At 34.9% G+C, this 22,473-nt stretch overlaps 1 protein-coding gene across 3 annotated transcripts; it reads right to left on the bottom strand.

The window, feature by feature from the left end:
• Positions 1-8,966: 8,966 nt before the first annotated feature.
• LOC112290557 (uncharacterized) lies at positions 8,967-17,499 on the bottom strand. 3 transcript variants are annotated; one of them, XR_016506108.1, is made up of 20 exons: positions 16,160-17,499; positions 15,324-15,492; positions 14,959-15,119; positions 14,444-14,600; positions 14,125-14,234; positions 13,872-13,944; positions 13,442-13,488; positions 13,169-13,304; positions 12,923-13,047; positions 12,357-12,462; positions 12,050-12,121; positions 11,507-11,902; positions 11,220-11,408; positions 10,812-11,105; positions 10,450-10,548; positions 10,193-10,318; positions 9,799-10,076; positions 9,416-9,496; positions 9,148-9,205; positions 8,967-9,041 (listed from the first exon to the last, which is right to left on the bottom strand). XR_016506108.1 is itself a non-coding variant. In XM_024536935.3 (17 exons), exons 1-17 carry the CDS (start codon positions 16,429-16,431, stop codon positions 10,017-10,019), a joined length of 2,592 nt encoding a protein of 863 aa, XP_024392703.1. In that variant the 5' UTR covers positions 16,432-17,499; the 3' UTR covers positions 9,688-10,016. The 3 variants fall into 3 exon arrangements, 1 of the variants encoding a protein (XP_024392703.1); XR_016506107.1 differs by having other exon boundaries at positions 8,967-9,205; XM_024536935.3 differs by lacking the exons at positions 8,967-9,041; positions 9,148-9,205; positions 9,416-9,496 and having other exon boundaries at positions 9,688-10,076.
• Between the last annotated feature and the right edge of the window lie 4,974 nt (positions 17,500-22,473).

Genomic DNA, 22,473 nt, shown 5'->3' on the forward strand with positions numbered 1-22,473 from the left:
GCTTGCAATGCATCAACTCAATTTACCACCACAAGGAGCAACAAGATTGGCAGGAAGTGAAGATATAGAAATGGTTGGAACTGCTTCAACATCTGCACCAAATCATGTCCTTTCTCCTATGGTGAAATGCCCTTCCAGTGTTAGAGATCCAAGGATTATCCTACTCGAGAAGTTTGATGGCACCAGATCCAAGTTTTGAGGATTTATCAATTAAGTGTAACTTGTGATTGAACTTCAACCCCAAAGCTATCCAACTCTAGGATGACAAGTTAGATTCATTGATACGCTTCTTTCACGTTTAGCACTATTATGGTTTTCAACTTTTTTTGAACGACGAGATCCAATATTGGATAATCTCGAGGCTTTTCTTGTGGAGATTTGATCCATGTATAGAGAACATGATACAATTCATGTTGCAACCAATAAGATCCGTATTTTATGACAAGGCAATCAATCAATAATGTTATATGCTTCACAATTTTGACAACTTGCAACTGATATCAAGTACAATGATACTGCACTTTTTAGCCAATTTTTCTACGAATTAAAATATGAGGTAAAAAAAATTAATGCTCAACTTACCTGATCCTCAAACATTGAGTCAAGCAATTGTCTTTCTTTTAAAGTGCGACAATCGCCTTTTTAAATTTTGATCTAAGAACCGTACAAGTGAACCTCAACATTACTATAATTCAATGGCAACACCAACACCTCTTCAACACATACATTTGGAAGTAGAGGATATGCAAATTGATGCAATACATTTCAAACCTCTTACTAAGCAAGAAAAGACTCGTCGTCGTCAAGAAGGATTATATTTATATTGTGGAGAACCAAAATATTTTGCTCAACATTTTCCAAAGAAATGACGCAACCACAAAATGAGGAGTATGGCTGTCAAAGAAGACAATATGTCAAACAACGAGTTTGTTCAGCTATAATAGGGACCATGCGGCTGGAACCTTGCACAATATGTAGTAAAGGTCCTATTCTCTCCTCAGAGCCCTCTCCTTGTTTTACATTAAATGTTATTTTAGGACCTAAACATTACAAAGCCTTTGCCTTGTTAGATTCAGGAGCCTCAACGTGTTTCTTAGATGAAGAATTTACTAAAAGACATAGCATATCTTTAATAAAGAAAACTAAACCTATTCATGTAGAAGTCATAGATGGTCGATCATTGTCTTCTGGAGATATTATTTACGAAATCCTTCCTATAGAAGTAATAATCAATAGTCAAAATAGCTTTGTAGTATTTAATATCATTAGATCTCCCTCTAATTCAGTCATTTTAGGTTTATCGTGGTTAAAAAAATACAACCCTCAAATAGATTGGATTTTCCGAACTCTTACTTTTTCTAAAAGTATAACTAACAATGTAGTTAATCAAGTAGAGAGTCATAAGTTCAGTTCAATTAAATCCGTATTCATAGGTGCAAAAGCTTTCTTGCATGCTACTATGAAAGAATCACCATATATTATTTATGCCACATCTATTTCTAATGGTGCACAGACTTCACATGGCATTTCAAGCTAATATCAAGAATTTCAAGATGTATTTGAAAAAAAGAATGTGGATACACTCCCGAAACATCATCCCTATGATTGCTCAATTGACCTTCAAGAAGGAGCACAACCGCCATTCGGACCAATCTACAGTTTATCACAAAATGAGTTGACTGAACTCAAGGAGTATATTAAAGAAAATCTAGCTAAGAATTTCATACGCCATTCTAAATCTCCGATAGGAGCTTCAATTCTATTTGTAAAGAAAAAAGATGGATCATTGTGGATGTGTGTTGATTATCGAGGACTCAACAAGATTACCATCAAGAACAAGTGTCCACTACTTTTAATATTTGAACTTCTTGATCAGCAGAATCAAGCTAAGATCTATACAAAAATAGATCTCCGAGGAGCATACAATCTAGTACGCATCAAAGAAGGAGATGAATGGAAGACTGCATTTCGAACTAGGTATGGACATTTTGAATACAATATCATGCCTTTTGGACTTACAAATACACCAGCAACTTTTCAACATCTAATGAATGATATTTTTCGAGAGTTTTTGGACGATTTTGTGGTCTGTTATCTAGACGACATCTTGATCTATTCTAAGAATCTAGAAGAACATGAACTTCATAATCGTTGTGTGTTACAAAAATTAAGAGATGCAGGACTCTATGCCAAGATAAAAAAGTGTGTATTCCACACTATTCAAGTCGATTTCTTAGGTTACATCATTTCAAATGATGGACTTATGATGGATCCTAAGAAAGTTTAAACTATTATAGATTGGAAGATCCCAAAAACGGTAAGAGATGTCCAATGCTTTTTGAAATTTGCCAACTACTATCGGATCTTCATCAAAGACTTCTCTCAAGTTGCCGCTCCACTTATATGTTTGACTTGCAAAGACAAACTCTAATGGAATCAAGAAGCGGAAGTTATTTTTGAATTTTTGAAGACATCATTTGTTTCCGCACCAATCTTGTATAGTGTTGATTTTTTCAAAGCATTTTTTATCGAAGCAGATGCATCAGACTTTGCTCTGGGTGCAATTTTGTCACAAATGGGAACAGATGACAAATTTCATCCAATAGCCTTTCATTCAAAAAAATTCTCAGTAGCAGAAATCAATTATGAGATCCATGACAAAGAACTTCTTATAATTAAGGATTCTTTTCAAGAATGGCATCATTATCTAGAAGGCGCTTCCAGTCCAATCACTGTGTATATGGATCATAAGAACCTCAAGTATTTCATATCAACACGTGTATTAAATTATCGTCAAGCTCGTTGGAGCATGTCTTTATCAAGATTCAAATTCATCATCACTTATTGACCAAGAAAACAACAAGGTTTGTCTGATGCCTTGTCTAGACGTTCTTATCTTGCACCAAAAGAAGGAGATGCAGCTTTTGAGCAACAAAGAATAGTTCTGTTGAAGCCAGAGCAATTTCATCTTCAAGCAATAAAATCAACATTGACTATTGATTTAACTTTTCTCAAGCAAGTCTAGTTAAGTATGTCTTCACACCCTCTTATTCATGATATCAAGAATAATTCTTCTAAATCTCATGATCTCTCTAAATTCAAGTTCAAGAACAACCTACTCTATTTTGAAGGACGCCTATATGTTCCACAAGAAGAAACACGTTTATGTATTCTTCAAGCTCGTCACGACTTCTCAGCAGCAAGAAATTTTGGATACAATAAGACTTTGGAGCTGATATCTAGGGATTTTTGGTGGCCTCAAATGTAGAAGGCAGTCAAAGATTTTGTACAATCATGTTATGTTTGCTCAAGATCAAAAACTCCTCGTCATCAACCTTTGGGACTTCTTCAGCCATTACCCATTCCAAAACAACCATGGTCTTCTATTTCTATGGACTTCATCATGGATCTTCCAATCTCAAGTTCTTATGGCTCTATATTCGTGATAGTAGATCGTTTTACCAAGATGGCACATTTTGTACCATGTATAAAATCTATCATAGGTGAAGAAATAGCTAAGCTCTTTCTTGACAATATCTATCGCTATCATGGATTATCCAAGGATATTATATCAGATAGGGGAACTCAATTTATATCAAGATTTTGGCAGACTCTTTTTAAGATTCTAAAAGTGGATATAAAACTATCTTCAGTATTCCATCCTCAAATTGATGGACAAACGGAGCGTATTAATCAATTTTTGGAGCAATATTTAAGATGTACTATTAACTAGCAACAAGATGATTGGACAACTCTTTTGCCATTGGTAGAGTTTGCTTACAATAACACGGTACATTCTTCTACAAAACAAACACCTTTCTTTGCTAATTATGGTTATCATCCACGACTTAATACTTTTGTCTTTTCAAAAGTTGATAATCCTATTGCAAAAGATTTGGCGATTCATTTATCAGAGCTACATACAACGATGAAGGCGTAATTAAAAGAGGCTCAAGAATAACAAAAAGTCAATGCGGATGTCTATCAAAATGAACAACTACCATTCGACTTGGGTGATAAGGTATGGCTACTTCATTGCAATATCAAGACCACTCGTCCTTGTGACAAGTTGGACTATCCAACGCTAGGACCATTTTCTATTTCTACATAAATCAATCCAGTCGCATATCGTTTACATCTACCGGAGTTAATGAAAATCCATCCAATATTCCACGTGTCTCTTCTTGAACCATACAAGACAGTGGACATACCAAGATGATGACAAGCTCCACCTCTTCCTATAGAAATGGACAATAATGAAGAGTTTAAAGTAGAAAAAGTCTTAGATTCAAGGCGGCGCCAAAATAAATTAGAATATCTTGTCCATTGGCATGGATATGATATTAGTGAATGCACATGAGAGGGAGTAAAGAATCTTGCAAATGTAACAAAGGCGGTGGAGGCTTTTCATCGACGACATCAATCAAAATCAAAATCAAAATAAAAACCTTCTTTATAAAAGAAACAACATCTAGGCAAGATAACATTCTACTTTCAATCTTTGTTTATAGCTTTTTTGTAGTTATGACGCTCGGGAGATGGAAAATCAACAACCAATGGATTTGACTCAAGAACCTTCATTTGTTGACCTATCGGACAAGATATTACGATTGTCACAACCTTGAAGACGACACAATCTAGATGAAGATCTTCAAGAACGACATGTTCTTCCTCGAATAGATAGCAAGATACAACACGTTTGGTATCACGACTTAGAAAAGGACTCCTAATGTTTGGTGATTTTATTAGAAATAGAAATAATTCTTAATGGTGTTCAAAATGTTTTATTTGAAGGAAGTTATGAAGGCCTCAACAATGATCAAATAACTGGGTGGTCTTCCCGCCCTGGTATGGGACACTACCGATGGTTGAGAGGTCCTATTAATCATCTTCGAAGAGAACAAAGATCAGAGTATGTAGCGAATATAATTCGTCACATCATAGATTTCATCAACATATGATGATCGCTCCTCGCGGAACTCGTCCCTAGAAAGGGAGATAATGTCACGGACATATTCATGTAAGCCAATATTTCTATATATAAATAAGTAGAAGTAAATAAAAGTAAATAAAAGTAAGTTAATTCTATAATATTTGATATGGAAGCTTCCTAAAAGCTTCATAGACACTGCTTTGACTTTATAGGTGTCTTTAATTGACTTTTTGGATTAGAAACGTAGTCAACAAGTTGGCCATGTGCCACACATGTTATTAGCTTGAAGACCAAGTTAACAATGTGGCTCATACGTAGAAAAACTTGCCTTGTAAGTCAAGGCATGTGTCCTACAAAGTCAACACATATTGGAGGTCCTATAGAACGTCGCCACGTAGATTCTAGTTAGATAGTATATATAGAGACAAGAGTGAAGCCTTCTTCACTCTTGTCAACTCTTTTCTTGCTTCCAGTCTAGTTTCAAGGGTCTCTAGTTTTCTTGTCTTTTGGCAATAGCCATTCCAGTTTTTCTTTCAATATGCATACTTGTTTATTTATATTTTGTTATCTTTCTTTGAATGAAGGCCCACTTGTCTGAATTACTTTTTCATCGATTTCTTGTCATTGATAGTAAATCCAAAAGGCATGATATTATATTCAAAATGACCATATTTGATTTGAAATGCAATCTTTCATTCATTTCTTTTGTTAATGTATATCAAATTATATATTCCTTAAAATTCTATTTTGTTATAAAAAAAAAATTGATTTAATTAATCAAAAAATCTTGTTACTAAAGGTAGATAATATTTATTTTTAATAATATTTTTATTGAGTCTTTAATAATCTATACATATTTGCAATGATATATCTTTTTTTTTTTTTACAAACAAGATTAAAGTTTCTACTCAAGATTGCAAATAAAATTCTTGACCAAGTTCTTTTTAATATATTCCTTGAGTTCAACCAATTCATTTTGTGAGAAATTGTAGATTGGTCTAAAAAGCAATTGAGCTCCTTCTTAAAGATCAATTAAGCAATAATATGGACAATGCTTTGAAAAAGTATTTATATTCTTTTTTTCAAAAATATCTTAATAATCTTAATATTAGCTTTAAATACCACTTAAAGTCTTTTTAATATTAGAAATAGATATAGCATAAATAACAAAAGGTGGTTTTATTATTGATGCATGTAGAAAAGTTCTTGCATTTATAAATAAGTTTTTGGTTGTAATAAACTTATGACTTTCTATATAGTTGACAAAATTCTTAATGATACTTTAAAAAATTAAAACTAAAAGAAATCCAATTTATTTGAAGATTATATTTTTTTAGCGACAATAAACCTAAAATTATTAGATTAGATGGAGATCTATTGATATTAAATATCACAAAGCTATTATGACCATTAGTTGGTACTTTTATAAGAAATTTTTTATGAATAACATCTCTAAAAGACAACAAGCTAAAGCTCTTGAATCTAGCAAGATAGAGGCTTTGTGATGTTTTAGTCTAATGATCCTATTATTCTTATAATAAGATTGTAACAATAATATGAGTAATCATTTTTTATCATAGCTTATAAAAAATGTACAAAGAGACTTAAAATCTATTTTTTTTTCTATTTGTTGATGATATATGATAATATGCTACATAATCAAAGACTTTTAAGTGTATTAGATTTTATTTTTTATCTATAAGTACTTTTTTTGATATTATAAGTCAAAATAATTTTATAGGATCCTTATTTTGGATGTAATTAACTATTTTAGGAGCTCTTTTTTATAAATATTCAGATACTTTGGTTTTAGTAATAATACTTAGTATTTTTTTTAGAATAAATTGATTTTTATAATTTATAATATCATTTTGTTGAAAAATATTGTAAAATAAGTTTTCTATTAATTTTTTTTTTAAATAACTTTAAAAATAACTTAACATATACTTGCCTCTTCAATCAATTTGAAGACATTCTACTTCTATGCTTAGATTTTCTACAAAAACTTTGAATTCTTTAAATTTTTCTTATGTTTAAGTTTTGTCTTATAGAAAATATAACCACATCTTGCAAATATAATCATCTATAAATTTTAAGGTATATTTATTTTCATTCTTTCATAGAAATGATAAAGATCCATATAAATTAATATAAATAATTTTTAATTATTTGGATATAAAACTACTCCATTTCTTAAGAAAATAATAATTATGAATTGTTCTTTGAATATAGCTCACACATATTTCTTTTCACAAGGATATTTACAAAAATTCCACCAACCAATCCTTGGTTAAATAAGTGATATAAGTTTTGATAATTAACATGGCTAATCTTTTCATGCCAAAGTCTTATAATTTCTTTAGATATTTTTGGAATTTTTTTAAAAATATATCTTATTTTTAGTTGAATCAATATTGATTATATGAAGAATATCATCTTTTCTTGGTAAGAAAGAAGCCACATAAAGATGTTTCTTCTTTTCTTTAATATAATATATTTTAGTTTTTGCTCTAATTACTTGTAGATAAATCGCCCTTAGATTATTTTTATCAAGTATGTAATAATATTTAGAACTAAATAATATTATATGCTCTAAATTTATAAAAAAAATTGAACTAAAAATAAATTATTTTTTATTCTTAATATATAAAGAATATTCTTTAATTTTTATTTTTTTAGAAAAAATTTTGAATTTTAAATTTCTTATCTAATTATAAGTAAAAAAAAAATTTTCAACCATTTTAATATTAGTTACATCCAAGTCCTCTATTTTTGTCAAAATTTGTTTATTTCCAATCATATGTGAATTTGTTCTAGAGTCTAAGAACCACTTGCTTTCAAAATCAAATACATCAAAATAAGTATTTTCTATGGCTTCAATTAGATGGTCCAAGACATTAAATGGTTTATCTTCAATTAGATGGTCCAAGACATTAAATGGTTTATCTTCAATTAGATGGTCTAAGACATTAAATGCTTAACCAAGTCAAAATAAGTAATATCTTTATTATATATAGAGATACTTATTTTGACTTGGTTAAGCAACAAATTGATCTCTTACAAATATTTGCTTTAAATATTGTTTTTAGCTAATCGTAGAGTATATAACTTTTCCTTCAAATTCAATTCTTTATTTAAGTTTTGTACATCATACAATATTTGAAATCTTTTCTATATAGCTTGAGGTTCAGGAATACCAATCACATGATGAATGATAGACTCTTGTACCATAGATGTGATGATATAACAAGCTCTAATGCAATTTTGAAGAAAAAAGTTACAACTGTATTCTCAATTGGTATTATATTATTGATGTTTGGACCTTTCTCTCATGTGCAAGATATTGTAGGTGCAATTGCAATAACAAGTGAACTTGTTGTAGATTTTTTAATATTGACAAAAATAGATGAAAATAACTTAAACAATCTCTTTAGGTTTTCTTGCATTAAAATCATTTCAATTCTATAATTCTATAATATATAGTTAGATGTTCCATCTAACCTCATAGTTTGAAGGATATCTCTTACTACACATTCTATATCTCTCTACTAAAGATATAAATAAAAATAGAATATATATATATATATATATATATATATATATCTTTACTTTTTTTCAAAACTATAGTATATTCTTAAGAACTTAACTCTAATACCATGTTAGAATACACAAAGTGCTAACTTTGGCATGTATTAATTAATCTCATACATGTACAATGTCATTGTTTCTTAATGTAGGTTTTTAAAAGAGACAAATGTCCAATAAGAATAATTCATTCAAAAACATAGAATGAAATCTTAACTCCTATTAACCTAATGAAAGAGTGGCTACATGTCATTGCAACCCTAATCCTAATGGATAAACTATTAGCTAGATAACAATGTTTGGATGGATATATGCATCAACAGATTCTTAATAGAAAAGTAATTAAAACTCCAAAAAAGATAAGGGATATTTAGATCACATACCTCCAATGCACGAACACATCCAAATTAATTTCATAAAATTGGTACTCATATCAAAGGAGACATGCTTTTCCAGTGCATTTTGCACTCATAATTTCAATTGTCTACTTGGGCATCATCTTCTTCAATAATGCATGATGTATCTGCATTTAAGTAATCTCATTTTCCAATTACTGCACCTAAAATGCCACTCCCATCCCCACAGCTTGAACCAAAAACCTTTTAAATAGTTTAGAAAATTGTAAATACCTTAGTATCAGATTTGTCTCCATTTATACTTGAGGCGAAAAGACTCTTGCTCCTGGCCCTGCTTTTTCATAGAAACCAATAGTTATATTTTATTTGACTTCCTCTTCACGGCCAGGTTCTGGACACAGATTTACTTTGTATAATTATACAACCAACACTACATTTCTGGGGTTAAATTTATATGGGTCAATTGCGTATATGAAAATGAAGTATGCCAGGATAATGTGATGATAGAGATCCTCGGGTTTAATTTTAATGCGCTGCTCACATATTGGGCTGCCAAATGTTTTGCTTCTGATTCATTTCAAGCCAGCTTCACACCAAGCTTCCGCATGAGTCGAATGTTAACCTGTAAGAACCACAAACCTTGTCTGCTCATAACTTAACTCTCACTCGCTGGAATCGAAGAGTTCATAAAACCAAGAGTTTTAGGGGTTTGAAATTCATATATCGATATGTTGAAGGAACTCACCAAACAAAACATGCATCCATAGAGTTGAAATCAAAAGTTGAATTTGGAACAGACAATGCCTACTCATATGCACTCAGAATGTATTTAAAATTCTCAATAAAACCCAGACAATCAAAAGTATTGTTTATATTCTTATAAATCTTAAGGTTGCGTAGCAGATGTAAGGGTGAGATGATTACCCTGTAACCTTCAAAGGGCTTTTCTATATGTTGCCAATTATTGCTTCTCTGTCCTATTGTACAAAACCTATCATTTTCAAAATATTCACTGGATGATTCTGTGAATATGCTACAAAGCTGTCTATTCTCGGCGAGAATGGAGCTGGCAAGTAAACTAAGCAATCGAGGTAGTCGGTGGTTTGGCTGTGATTCGCACTTCAATGAGTTGTCATGCCGCCCTAACTGTCATGGGTCTCATGTACTTTTGGCCTAAAGCAGTTCATGAGGAAGTTGCGTCTCTGTAAACAAACAGATCTGTGAGATAAAGTGTGACTGAAGAAGAGGTTCACTGATAATACAAAACAGGGACCTACAACTTAGATAACGCTGTAGCTGCAGTTTAGGAGAAGCCCACCTTTTTGTTTCGAAGTTTAGGGGAAACTTTCAATTCTAGCTCTTCAACCCGAACGCCTTCTCCAAAGTGTTGCTTCTGATCTTCAATGGCCTTGTTTACAATCAACATTTCCTTCTCCTCCTCCACCTTTTCCGCGATAGTACGTACACAAGGGCCAAAAAACTTAAATAAGTAAGAGAAAGTAGGCAGAGAACACATATCGTCAAATGCACATACTATTAAGTGTCATTGAAGAAACGTGGGATAATAGTACTGACCTTCAGTTTTCCTTTACAATCGTCGAGGTGAGCTGGACCAAACGTATCACTAACACCAATCGCACCATCCACTGCATCGCGCTTGGCTTGAAGGACCACCTGCAAGTCAAAATGTTTAAAAAATCCGCAGCCACAAACTCTGCTTTCACGTACAATTGTGAGCAAGGTTCACTATCATATATGCTTGATAATGAAAAGCATTTTTTAAGTGCCTGAAAAACATATGTTTTACTAGATTCAAATGTTACACAGTCGGAAAAACAGGACAACATGACCAAAAAAGACAGCAGAGAATATGAAAAAATAGCTAACATCGACTTCAAGTGATAAACTGTGAACATTGGCAAGGTTATAATTGTTACCTTGTCAGGGTTCTCAGTATTGGCAAAACTATCGTCATCAGCTTCTTTTTTTGAGTTCAAGAGGGTAACTGGGAGCCCAGGAACACAAGCGCCATTCATCACGAAAGCGTCCGGCCGACCAGTCTGCAAGGTTTCAATTGACGTTCGAAGGCAACCTAGTTCATCGTCCTTCGCCAAGGCCTCGTTGATCATGTGCGAGATAATTGCAGCATTTCTTTCGGTTTTTTGCACCAAAGCCTCCTTCTCAGTCGACATATCTCGGGCGAGCTTCTTCAATGCCTTCATCTCCTTCATCTTAAATGTGCATGCACAGGCCAATCAGCTTCAAATTAGATCCATCATAAACATGCGATGGCACGTGACACATATGCCCACTCAATATGCACACCGTAAGATATTGAAAGCTACCTTCTCGGCAAAGATTCGTTCATCCCTCGCAAGATCTTCGGACGCTTCCCTGAGTGCCTCGTCTTTAGCTATCACGTCACTTTCTATAGCAGCGAGTCGCTCTTCCAGGACCTGAATAGTCCGCAAATGTAGGTTGATGATGTTGCGAGCACCTCGGCTAGCTTGACCTGGAGACGTACAATTCATACTCTGCATTGAATGAAAATCACAAATACTTCAGGTTAGCGGACGACTCGCGCATAATTATTGCAAGATGCAGAAGTATAGCATCGAAAAAGTGTACTTACCTTTGCCACTGTTTTGGGAGGAAAAGCTAATTCGATATTGGAAGGGAAAGATGGGTCTCGGATAGATGCGACGGCTTGGCTATCATATAGTCGAGACCTGGCCCAACCATTTAATGTATTGTTGCATTCTTGAGGCATAACCCAGTCAGTAGGATAGCTGATACTCTTCTCGCTTTCTCCCGTTGCAGCATCAGAAGTAGCGGGCCGGTCTAAGCTGCAAAATGAACTTTCACTCGATGCAGCACCTGGACCTTCGTCATCAATCTTGCCCAGGACTCGCATCACCATTTCTGATAGGTGGCTCCTAACCACGGAACTAATGTCATTGCCATTCTCCCAGTGTGGCACCACTTGCATCAAAGCAGTTATTTCAGAGTTCACCTCGTCCAATCTCAGCTGCAGCAACAAAAACTTGGTGGGTATCACGTGCAAATTAACTGTGAAGAAACATTAAGCACCCGATCGCGTCATGAAATTGCAAATTAGCCAAGTTTGAGGATAACACACACTACAAGACACATGCGTGGACCGTAAATATCCAACCTCATAATGATCGCGTTCTGTGCGTGTTTGCAACATCTCCTCGCGGAGATTGCTGACTAACGACTCCAATCCCTGCCACCACAATGCCACAGAAAAAAGAAAAATTAACCAACCAAGCTTCACAATGTAAACAATGTTAAAAAGAGACCTTTTCTTCATCTCGTGACCATCTGTAGGATACCGGAAACCATACAGACAAACACATAACAGAACAGTGTGGCAGGTGAGAAACACGCTCCACTCTAGCATGTAACTGAACGGATTGAACACAATAAATTACATATAAGTTATTTAGAAATAATGTTACCTGTATCTCATCTTTCAATTTAAGATTCTCCTGCTCCGTTTCTCTACTCTTCCGACGCAAAGCATTGAGCTCCGCAACCACATCCATATTTGCGTCTGCCCGTGCCCTACATGACCACGACATGAATATCCTTAGAGCATTTTCCACGGACCTAACAAGTCGCAGACACCAGTCTCCTAGAGCATCCGTCCAAACTTATGAAGCTTGTTTTCATGACAGTATTGATGATAACTTTATCACTTCACAATCAAAAGCTTAGATATAAAAAACAGACAAAGTGAATGTTAGGCGTTCTGTAGAGGATCGTGACATCGACGCTTAAGTGCTCAGATCTTGGAATTCCAGTGTAATTGAATGACCAATCCAGTACTTTCTGGGGTCTAAGGTAGAGTTAAAATTACACCCTTCCTCACTCGGTAATGCTCAAAACATCATTCTCAAGTTACAAAACTCAGCAAATCATGCTCTGTATCACTATTCGATGCCTAATGGTGTCGATATTCAATCAAACTCAGTGCCGTCATTCAGAAAGAACAACTCATTGCACAGTAGTAAACAGGACAAACCGAATATTAGCCAGAAACTCTCGATGTGATTCATCTTGAAGAAGAAGCTCCAAGCTTTGCGGACCACAGACAGGTACGAGCCCCATGTTGCGTATTCGCGAATTGAGCAACTCCAGTTGCAAAGCCTGTTCATGAAAATATAAACCCCTTGAATTGGATATTCACACTTCAAAGCCTCAGGCAAAATTACCTGCCACAAATTCAAACAATCTACACAACTGTATGATCAGTTAATAACATCCTCACCCGAATTTCTTGTCGCAGTTGATTCAGCACAACAGACTGCGGATCCCGATTGATCACGGGCTTGTTGCGAATGTTGCGAGCCCGGTTAGCATACTTCAATGTATTGAGCGTCTCCTCCAAGTCTGTGTCTGCCGTGCTGATAACACATTCACACACAAATATAAGTTGTGTGAGAATTGGTTGGACTCATCAAAATATGAGCAAAGTACAGTCAAAGAACTTACGAGTCCAGCTGGTCAACTACTTCGTTATTTTCTAGTCAACGGTAAGTACCTGATGCATGCAATCATACACGTGCGGCTGTTTCCACCTAGAGAGTCCTGGAACAAGCAGACACCGTGTACTGAGTCAATTGAACATAATCTACATAGACAAAACGATACGACCTCCTTTCTGTGAGCTTCTGTAATGACAGTATAAAGCCACCTATACAGTTTGGTCCGATGGTAAAAGGGTTGGCGAAAGACTACAACTTCGGGGGCTGAATCAGAAGTTTCTTATAGTTGGCAATCAAGAACAAAGAGACACACGTTGGGAAATGCACATTGGTAATCCTTAAAATAGAGACCATCCTCAATCTGGTATTAATGAGGAAATTCAAAGAAAGCACACTGCGGCTTACTGCAGTAAACATCAAAAGACTTCCGCAGCACAAAATGTGGCTACAATTTTTCGGTTAAACTAAACTTTGATGTAAGCAAACCTGGAGCATACGCGTAAGCTTGGACTCCCTATATGGCACATGTTGGCACCTCTTCCGTTCATCCCCCAGTGCACTACACTTGCAAACAAGAAGCTCAGATGGTATCTCCTGAAAACAAGTGCATCGATTTGCTCATGCAACAAAAAGGATCGAATGGAAAATTTTCAAAGAACCCATCACATGCTGCTTCAAGGCCATCGAAGGCATATGAAGCGAGAGAATCAGTGAAATAGTGGCATCTGACAGATAATACCTTATGACGTTGCCAAGAGCAAGAAGACCACAGTTGATGGTGACAGATTCTTTGAACCGCATGCCCACAGCACCCGTACGCTTCACCCTTTCGGATCCTGCCAAGTCAACCTGCGACACCTCAATATCTCGTAAGCTTAGATTCACAGAAAATCCGGCACAATGCTTACTTCGTGCAGTGGTGACTTACGCACACATAGTCTCGTCTCAGAGATGGCTCTCTGGAACTCTCTGACCACCATCAGTTTTGTAATGCTAGTGCAGTTAGATTACGACATGGTTGCGCATGTAGAAGAGTAAGTTGCTGTTGCGCGACTCACCAGGTGAAACTTCGCCGTGATGACATCATTTCTAGAAGCACATTCTAGTATGCTCCGCTGCTCGACGATGATAGTGAAGATAGCGTGTGATCGGCTCGAATGCTGGTTCATCAATGTACTTCCTGTGGTGCGAAAGACTGACCCGTATTCAAGAAACCTGAAGAAATGGAGAGATAACACCAAGGGTCTGAGGCTGGAACAAGATTCAATGTGACCAAGGAGTAAATCACAGATTTTCCAACTGAGTGGAAAGCGAAGAACAATAGATCACTAGATGAATAAGTAAGTCATCTCAGAGGGTTCTACTTGACATTTCAGGCACTTCCACACCCCTCAAACAGCCCAGCGTGCAGTATCTAAACAATGGCAAATACTTCTGTTTCACAGTCATCAATTGAGTTCAGCGCTATACTTAGCTGATTAGCAACTTTGTGACAAAACCTAAAAAGGCAATTACGCACTTTATGCTTCACGAAACCTCGATTAGGCCCTACCACCAAAACAGATATGGGTACCTGATCATGCTCTTAAAATTTGTGACTTCTTCCTCCCGGACGCCCGCAAGTATTATGTCGCCATTCGCATCTTCGCGAATTGAAATGGCTTTTGGTGGCGTATCTGGGTGAAGCAAGTCCTTAATCTCATCGTTATAAATCTCAACAAATGCACACTTGACCTGCAAAAGCATCCATGATCCACTTCAACCTTGACGCTCCATTTAAGCAGGCTCAGTGCAAAAGCATTGGAACCAGAAAACTTAACCTCAAACGTCATCATGCAAAAAACGTCACACTTCCAAGCATTGACCAGATACAACATAACTTATGTGAAAGTGAAAGTAGATTTTCTAAATAGCTTTGACCAGAGTAAGAAGGAATACAAGGAATTCAGTCTCATGACTGCGCTCTTCTACGATCTTGAACAGCTGACGAATTGCCCGAGGCAAAACCCCAAGCTCCTCTTCCAATGAAGATGATTTGTTGCCACAGCCCATGGTGAAGGTTTTTCCGGACCCTGTCTGTCCATATGCCAAAACCGTCGCATTGTACCTGTGCCAGGGGAAACTCCCACATCAGATTTCCTCACACTAATCCAGACCAATGATACAAGTTGGACGCTCCCAGGTTACTGAAGTTGGACTGTGTCAACGCTCCGAATATACTCAACCAGAAACCAATGACCACTGGGATTGTAGTTGAGTGGCCAATGAAATGAGGATAGGACTGTCACCAAGCATGATATACTCGATACGTCGATCTAGATCTCTAAGCCTATATCATAGGATACATAACTGCACCGTCCTCAGCAAAGCTATTAGAGGAACTAAGACAGGAGTCCAGAAAGCCAGGGAAAGGAACATTCGATTTAGCGAGCTACAAGTGGATCAATTGAAACCTTAGTAAAAATAATCTCTCAAACAATCTCTTAGGCACATGAGTCAAAAATTCGTCCAACCAGCCCGTTCAGTTTCCTTTTCCCTCACTAGAGAACAACTTCTTCCCTTCATACTTTCACGACACTAAAAAGAAGAAATACCTATCGTCCTTGTTCTTCTCCATAACTGTGTTAAAACTAACTCAACACCTAGCCAAAATGATTCAAGGCTGGACTAGTGCCTGCTTCAGAGTTAGAAGTTAGCTGAGAGGCACGGGAGAAACTAGCACAGGATGCCGCGATCAAGAATCCAGCCAAACGCGCGGGGGTATGTTTGCTTACCCAGCGCAGCAGCTTTCGACCAGGGGCTTGACACACTCGTTGTAGACATCTTCCTGGCTGATGACGGGGCTGAAGACGTGATCAAAAGTGAACCGACGACCTTTCCCTAGGACAACTTGCTTCCTATCTTTCGAATAGAAGACGCATTCCTTGCTATTCTCAGCAATCTCCTTTTGGATCAGCGGGCGCGCACGTACTGCCACTCGCACTGACGAAGAGTCATCGTCCTGGACCTGTGAATCATGATGTGAGGGCGACAGTGACGCAGTCATGATAGTCGCACGAATGCCGCCGCAGCAATCGCAATGACTTCTCCACTTTTCCAAACAAGCATTATCCCTCCTGCAATTTTGTTGCCATCGCCCACAGTGCCCTCATACCCAACATGTATCAAGATGTAAAAGACGATATTGTTAATGCTGGCCTCTCTTATCACACCGAAAATCTTCGAACTTGCCGCGTGAAATCCAAACGAGCTGCACCTACAGACACACTCGAATGATATCTGGGAGAAGCGGAGTAATGACAACCTCCTGGGCACAACCTGGAATTTTGCTAAAATAAAATTCTCCTCCAAAAATGTGTGATGAAAGAATCACCCTGGAACAACAAGGGGAGACGAGGAGGGCTTCGAAACTTGTTGAGGAGTGGATGACGTGAAACACCTCACCCAGATAGGAAACAGATACAAACACGCCGTAGAATAGCTGGTGGCACAACTGCTTGTATTTACAATATAAATGGTGTCATGCAAAATGCTTGACGCATGACAGTCTTCCAAGAAAGCAGTCAGATATCGACACGGAAAGGTCAGACATGATCGACACAGACTTCGACCCCGCACCACCTCAACACGACCCTCGAACTGATCGCGCCAAATCCGCAATCTCCCTCCACACTCAAAGCTATCCTAAAAGCACGCTTATCCTTAAAAAGGAAACTCATTCACAAGGCCATCTGCGTCCAACACCCTCCTCTCTATGATTGGTCATCCGATCACCTTCCGAGCACAACGACGAAACTTATCAAACGCGACAGGCATGGGACCTAACATCTTCCAAAACACCATGATTATGGCCTATTCAACTTGAACCACGGTGGTCTATGCTGAGGTGGGTTCTGTAGCTTGGAAATGACTGCAAAAGAAAGACAGGATCAAATGAAGGGAACAAATGGCGGAGTAAAGTAGCTAAAATCAACTAATCTGAATCTCCCACAGGTACGAATGACCATGCATCACTCTCCGCTGCTCTCTACCCCTCTTTTCTAACAACAGATCGAAGTAAGCCCGCGCACCCACCACGATAAAGGCTTGTTTTCCAGAGGATCAATTCTCTCTCTCCCTGCATGATTTCAGCAGTGCTACGCTTCAATGTGTTATTCCAAGTTGCACCTCGGCGAGAGCATCTTACCCCAGCTTCAGCATATACGCCTCCTTCTCTAGGTCTGATGAAGGAAGGCTTTCAATACTCACTGAATGCCTCCACTTTTTCGTCGACCCACTCTGCAACATCGTCGTCCATCTTCACAATCTCGTTCTTCGAAATTCTACGGAATGACTGAATGGATGAATGAATGCACCCTACCTTTTAGGCAACCTCAGAAAAATCACAGTGGCATTAATGCGATGGTACAGTTAATATCGACGCTTGATCCAGCCTGCCCGCATTGAGGGCCGACACGGTAAATGAGATCACACACATACACACACACTTATTCCCCTATTGGAATAAATGCGCGATTCCAAAGCGTCGCGTCGGTCGTGTGTGAACACGCACCGCGGCGTGGGTCGTCAGAATCTGATTCTCGGGTGCGACTGCACCGTGGAATTTCCCTCAGAAGTGTTTTGAAGCAACAGCAAACCGAGGTCATCGATGTTTCTCTCGCAAGACCGTGAAAGCGCCAAAGCGGTTGCCATGAAAACAGCCAGACCACAGGTGGTGGTGGGGGTGGTGGGGGTAGTGGGATCATGCGTCCCCACCAACCCCTCGAAAGCCCCACCGGCAGGCCCCGCACGCGTGAGCCCTACAACTCCATCAAGCGCGACATACAAGCGATTTCATCACTGATTGCAGGTGAAAAGCTTGTGAGGGGTGGGTCAAATCAAAACGCACAGTGTAACTGCGACGATGGAAAAGCCCTCACCTCATTCACTTTCACTGGTAACATAACACAAAGACTCGAATCACACAACACAAACAACAAACAACAAACGCCGTCAGCAAGAAGACCATAATTCTTCAACATTGTGTTCCTGGTTTCACGGCTTCCTTCCAAAAACGACGAGCTCATCGTCGTCGTCGCCATGAAAGAACGCTAAACTTCTTCAACACCAGCAAATGCCCTTTTCTGTGGCACATGCGCCCAAGCGCATCTAATCCTCTTCCTGCTCCTACTCCTCCACTCTCATCTCGGATTCCGCGACGTCGTGCTCGCATCGCATCGCATCGCTGCATTATGGATATAAAATTTGACTTACTTGAGAAAATATAGGATATTGAAATATATTTTCATTGAGTTTTGTAACAGAGTCTACATATTTTTAGTAAAAACTCTGAGTCGTTTATATGGTGTTGAAACACAGTATATCGGCCATTTAATTAATATTTTATAAAAATTTAATAATCTCTTTATTAATATACATAATAAAAATATAAAATTAATAATAATCATTTACATCCATGTTAAAAAAATCATTATGCATATATTTATTTATTTATTTATTTATGAAATCAAAAATCAAAAATCAAAAAATAAATCATCCTTTGTAGAAATCACTGATTTTGATGAAGCAATGCAATGGCTTAAATCAAAATTTTGATTTAATACTTCATTGTACAAGTTCTTTGAAAACAATAACTTTTAGAGTAACTTATCATTGAAGAAGTTTATACCAGTAATCGTCCAAATCACATTGCTTTGTTGAATTTCAAGCTTTTATTTTTTCTATTTTGAAGAAATGAGGCTATTTAGTTCATTGATATTTTAAGCTTTTGATATAAAAAATTGACCTGAAAATTGACAAAGATATTTTAATTCAATTTATGTAGATTTTATTATATTTTTTTTAAATACTTTAATATTGTAATATTATAATATTAATAAAACATATTACAATATTAAAGATATTACAATATTAAAGTATTTAAAAACAATATTGTTTAACAACAAAAGTTATCTCTAAAGAAGATTCAAACAATACAAGAAAAAAATATATACCTAATTGATGTTGTTGAAATATGTTAAATTTATATTTTTAGTAAAAACCAAGAGATCAAAAATAAAATAAACCTTAATTCGAACCAATAAAATTCTATATATAAATATAAAGTGTATATATATATACATACACACAAAGAACTTTGGAAAAAGAAACATAGATTTATTGTTATTATTATTATTATTATCTATTACAAGGTACTGTTTTTTCGTTCTTTAAATATCAAATCGTGCAGTTCAAAGTGCTAAATTTACAAATTTCATATTTAATTTACTTTAAAATTGATCAAATATTTTTTACAAATAATAAATAATTTTTACTTTAACAGAATTTTTTTAATATTAATAAAAAATCATTAAATATATATATCGTTGATTCTGTCTTATATTTAGTTGATAAAATTTTATATATACTGATGAAAATATTATTTTACAAAATGTAGAGTCAAAAGCATTTAATGAAAATATTTTGAGAAATACTTGTTATTAAATGTTTAAATTTACAGTGTGAAATATATGTACCATTGTTTTGTTTTATAATAAGTACCCTACTTTATCCGAGCAATGTTGCACTTTTTTTACTTTAATAGTTGTCCTTGCAAAACATCTTAATTTATTCTTAGAAAGATACATTATTTTAACTATACTCATTAATCAGATCTTTAATGATGACTATAGCTTTGGTTGAAGGAAAGATCAGGGATAATTTATAAATTATGAGATGAATGGGTAAGGTCAAAAGAAATAAGTCGCCATTGAATTTTTATCTATTTTTAAGTTCTAAGGTCATTTTTAAGAGGATTTTAAGGTAGTTGGGCTTGTTTTTTTATTGTGAGATTCTGGAAAATTGTGCATGTTCTTCTAACCTCTTATATATCTTGGTGGAGATAGGCAATCATTTCAATGGCCCACCAACAATTTCAATAAGTATGAAGTGCTTGGTCTTACATGAAGTTACATAATCTAGCTAAGGTTTTGGTGCATTGTTGTTTTATTTGCTAAAAAAAGCTTGATTATTTGTGAATCTATTGAACTTTTTGTTATCTTTTATTTTTTGAAAGAAACAAGCCATGGTGTTATGTATGTGTGTATATATAGATATATATAAGTATTAGGTGTTACTCTTTAATTATTATCAGTCCTAAAAAAATGTAAGATTTGATCAAAGATGTATATTATTAGTTTAAAGGTATTTTATTAAAATGATAAAAAAGTTGTCATAATTTCCATTCAAGTACAATGTATATAGAAATATAAGAAATGAATCCAAAATATTAGATCATAAATTGGTTTTGACTAAATCTTTTATTTAAGATTATGCAGTGATACATTTGCAATTAAAATCGATGTGACATTGAATAATTTTATTAATAAAAAACTGTGATTTTTAATTTGAGAAGGGTATGAGAGATTAATAAAAAAAAACAAATAAACAAACAAGATAAAGGCAAAACAAATAGAAATATATATGGACATGTCAGATAGATTAGGAAGAAAAAATATTTAGAATATTTGAATATATATATACATACATGTGCTATTTTTGATTCTTTTAATTTATAGATTAGCTAATTGTTACAATATAAGTCTTTAAAAATTAATATTCACAAAGAGTAAATATGAATGCAAAAAATCTAATATAATACAAATATTATAGACAAAATCAACAAAGTAAAGTGTACAAATTTTAAAGAGAAGATATTTGTTAAGAATACTAATATTTAACTCAAATATTGAGACTCAATTTAGTATACTAAATGTATATGTGTGTTTGTATAATAAAATCAGAATATTAGGTATATATTAAGAATTCATTCAAGATTCTCTATATGAATCTAAAATATCAAACAGACTTAATTTCATGGATTTCAATAAGGAGATTCAAACTCAAGGTTTTTGGATAATATTTCACCCAAAATGATATCCCAAAGTATCCTATGATATTTTGAAATATTACTTAATACTTCAAAATTACTCACCTTGCAAGGTAGGTGATTTTGAAATCTAAATATCAAAAGAGGGGCAGTGAAATATCAAAAAATTCCTTGCTTGCCTTAATTGTCTTCCCTCTTTGACTCCATACCACATTTTTCTTTCACTTTTCCGAATTACAAAAATATCAAGTGATACTTCAAAAACTTGAAGGGGATAATAAAGTTTGAATGGCGATAGCTTGGGAGGTGATATTTTGAGTGATCTATGATATTTGGTTACTCAAAAACCTAAGTTTGAATCGCCTTCATACAAAGACAAAGATAGATGTATTTTGGAGAGTTTGTAATATAATAAATCTACAAGTAGGAAAATACAACAATACATGAAGTTTTGATTTAAAATCAAAGCTTAATATGCTATGAAAATAATATCATCCTAAAGAGACATTTAGTGAAATATGAATCAAATAAAAAGATATCATTTATTAAAAATAACATATGTCAAATACATATTTTTACTATTAAAAAATACAAATCTATCACAAAAATAATGGTTTTATATTAATAATAAATAATATATTTTTTAAAATCTAAAATAATAAAATTTTGAAAAATATACAAAAACTTAAAAACCAACTTATAGACAAATAAAAGATATAAAAAAGGTTTTGAATATACATTTTGTTAAGAAATATATATTAATTTTTGCATTTGGGATAAAAGACCTAAAATTCTCAATTTTTTTGGAGATTAAGTTTGAAATAATAGGTAATTACTAAATTTTATGCAAGTATCACATGCAGAAAAAAAAAAATAAAGAATAAAAAAAGAAAAAGATAATCAAAATTCAAATCAAAACATAAACCTATGTGATGTTACATTAATTGAGTTGTATAATATGAAGTGTTTTTTTGTTACCAACATAATTCTACCAAAATATTTTTGTAGCACAAGGATTAAGAAATAACTTCACCATGATTGTAGATTTATAAAAATCCAAAAACAATCAATAGAACAATGTCAATTCTTAAAAGACTATTTGATTTATTTTGACATAGAAAATACTTATTATCTTAAGTTTAAAATTTGATTATTATTTCTATCTACTCAAGAAAAATTACAAGAAAAAAATATGATACATTGTCAAAACTAAAGATTATT

This window comes from Physcomitrium patens, chromosome 13 (genome assembly GCF_059467195.1).
Source record: "Physcomitrium patens ecotype Gransden chromosome 13, ASM5946719v1, whole genome shotgun sequence".
NCBI classification, from domain to species: domain Eukaryota; kingdom Viridiplantae; phylum Streptophyta; class Bryopsida; order Funariales; family Funariaceae; genus Physcomitrium; species Physcomitrium patens.

Excerpts from the sequence above, each read along its gene's own strand:
- LOC112290557 (XM_024536935.3), bottom strand. The coding sequence starts at position 16,431 with ATGACTGCGTCACTGTCGCCCTCACATCATGATTCACAGGTCCAGGAC. Across the intron at positions 11,409-11,506 it reads CTCCCAAAACAGTGGCAAAG|AGTATGAATTGTACGTCTCC; the intron begins GTAAGTACACTT and ends CATTCAATGCAG. Across the intron at positions 10,549-10,811 it reads ATACTGAGAACCCTGACAAG|GTGGTCCTTCAAGCCAAGCG; the intron begins GTAACAATTATA and ends TTTGACTTGCAG.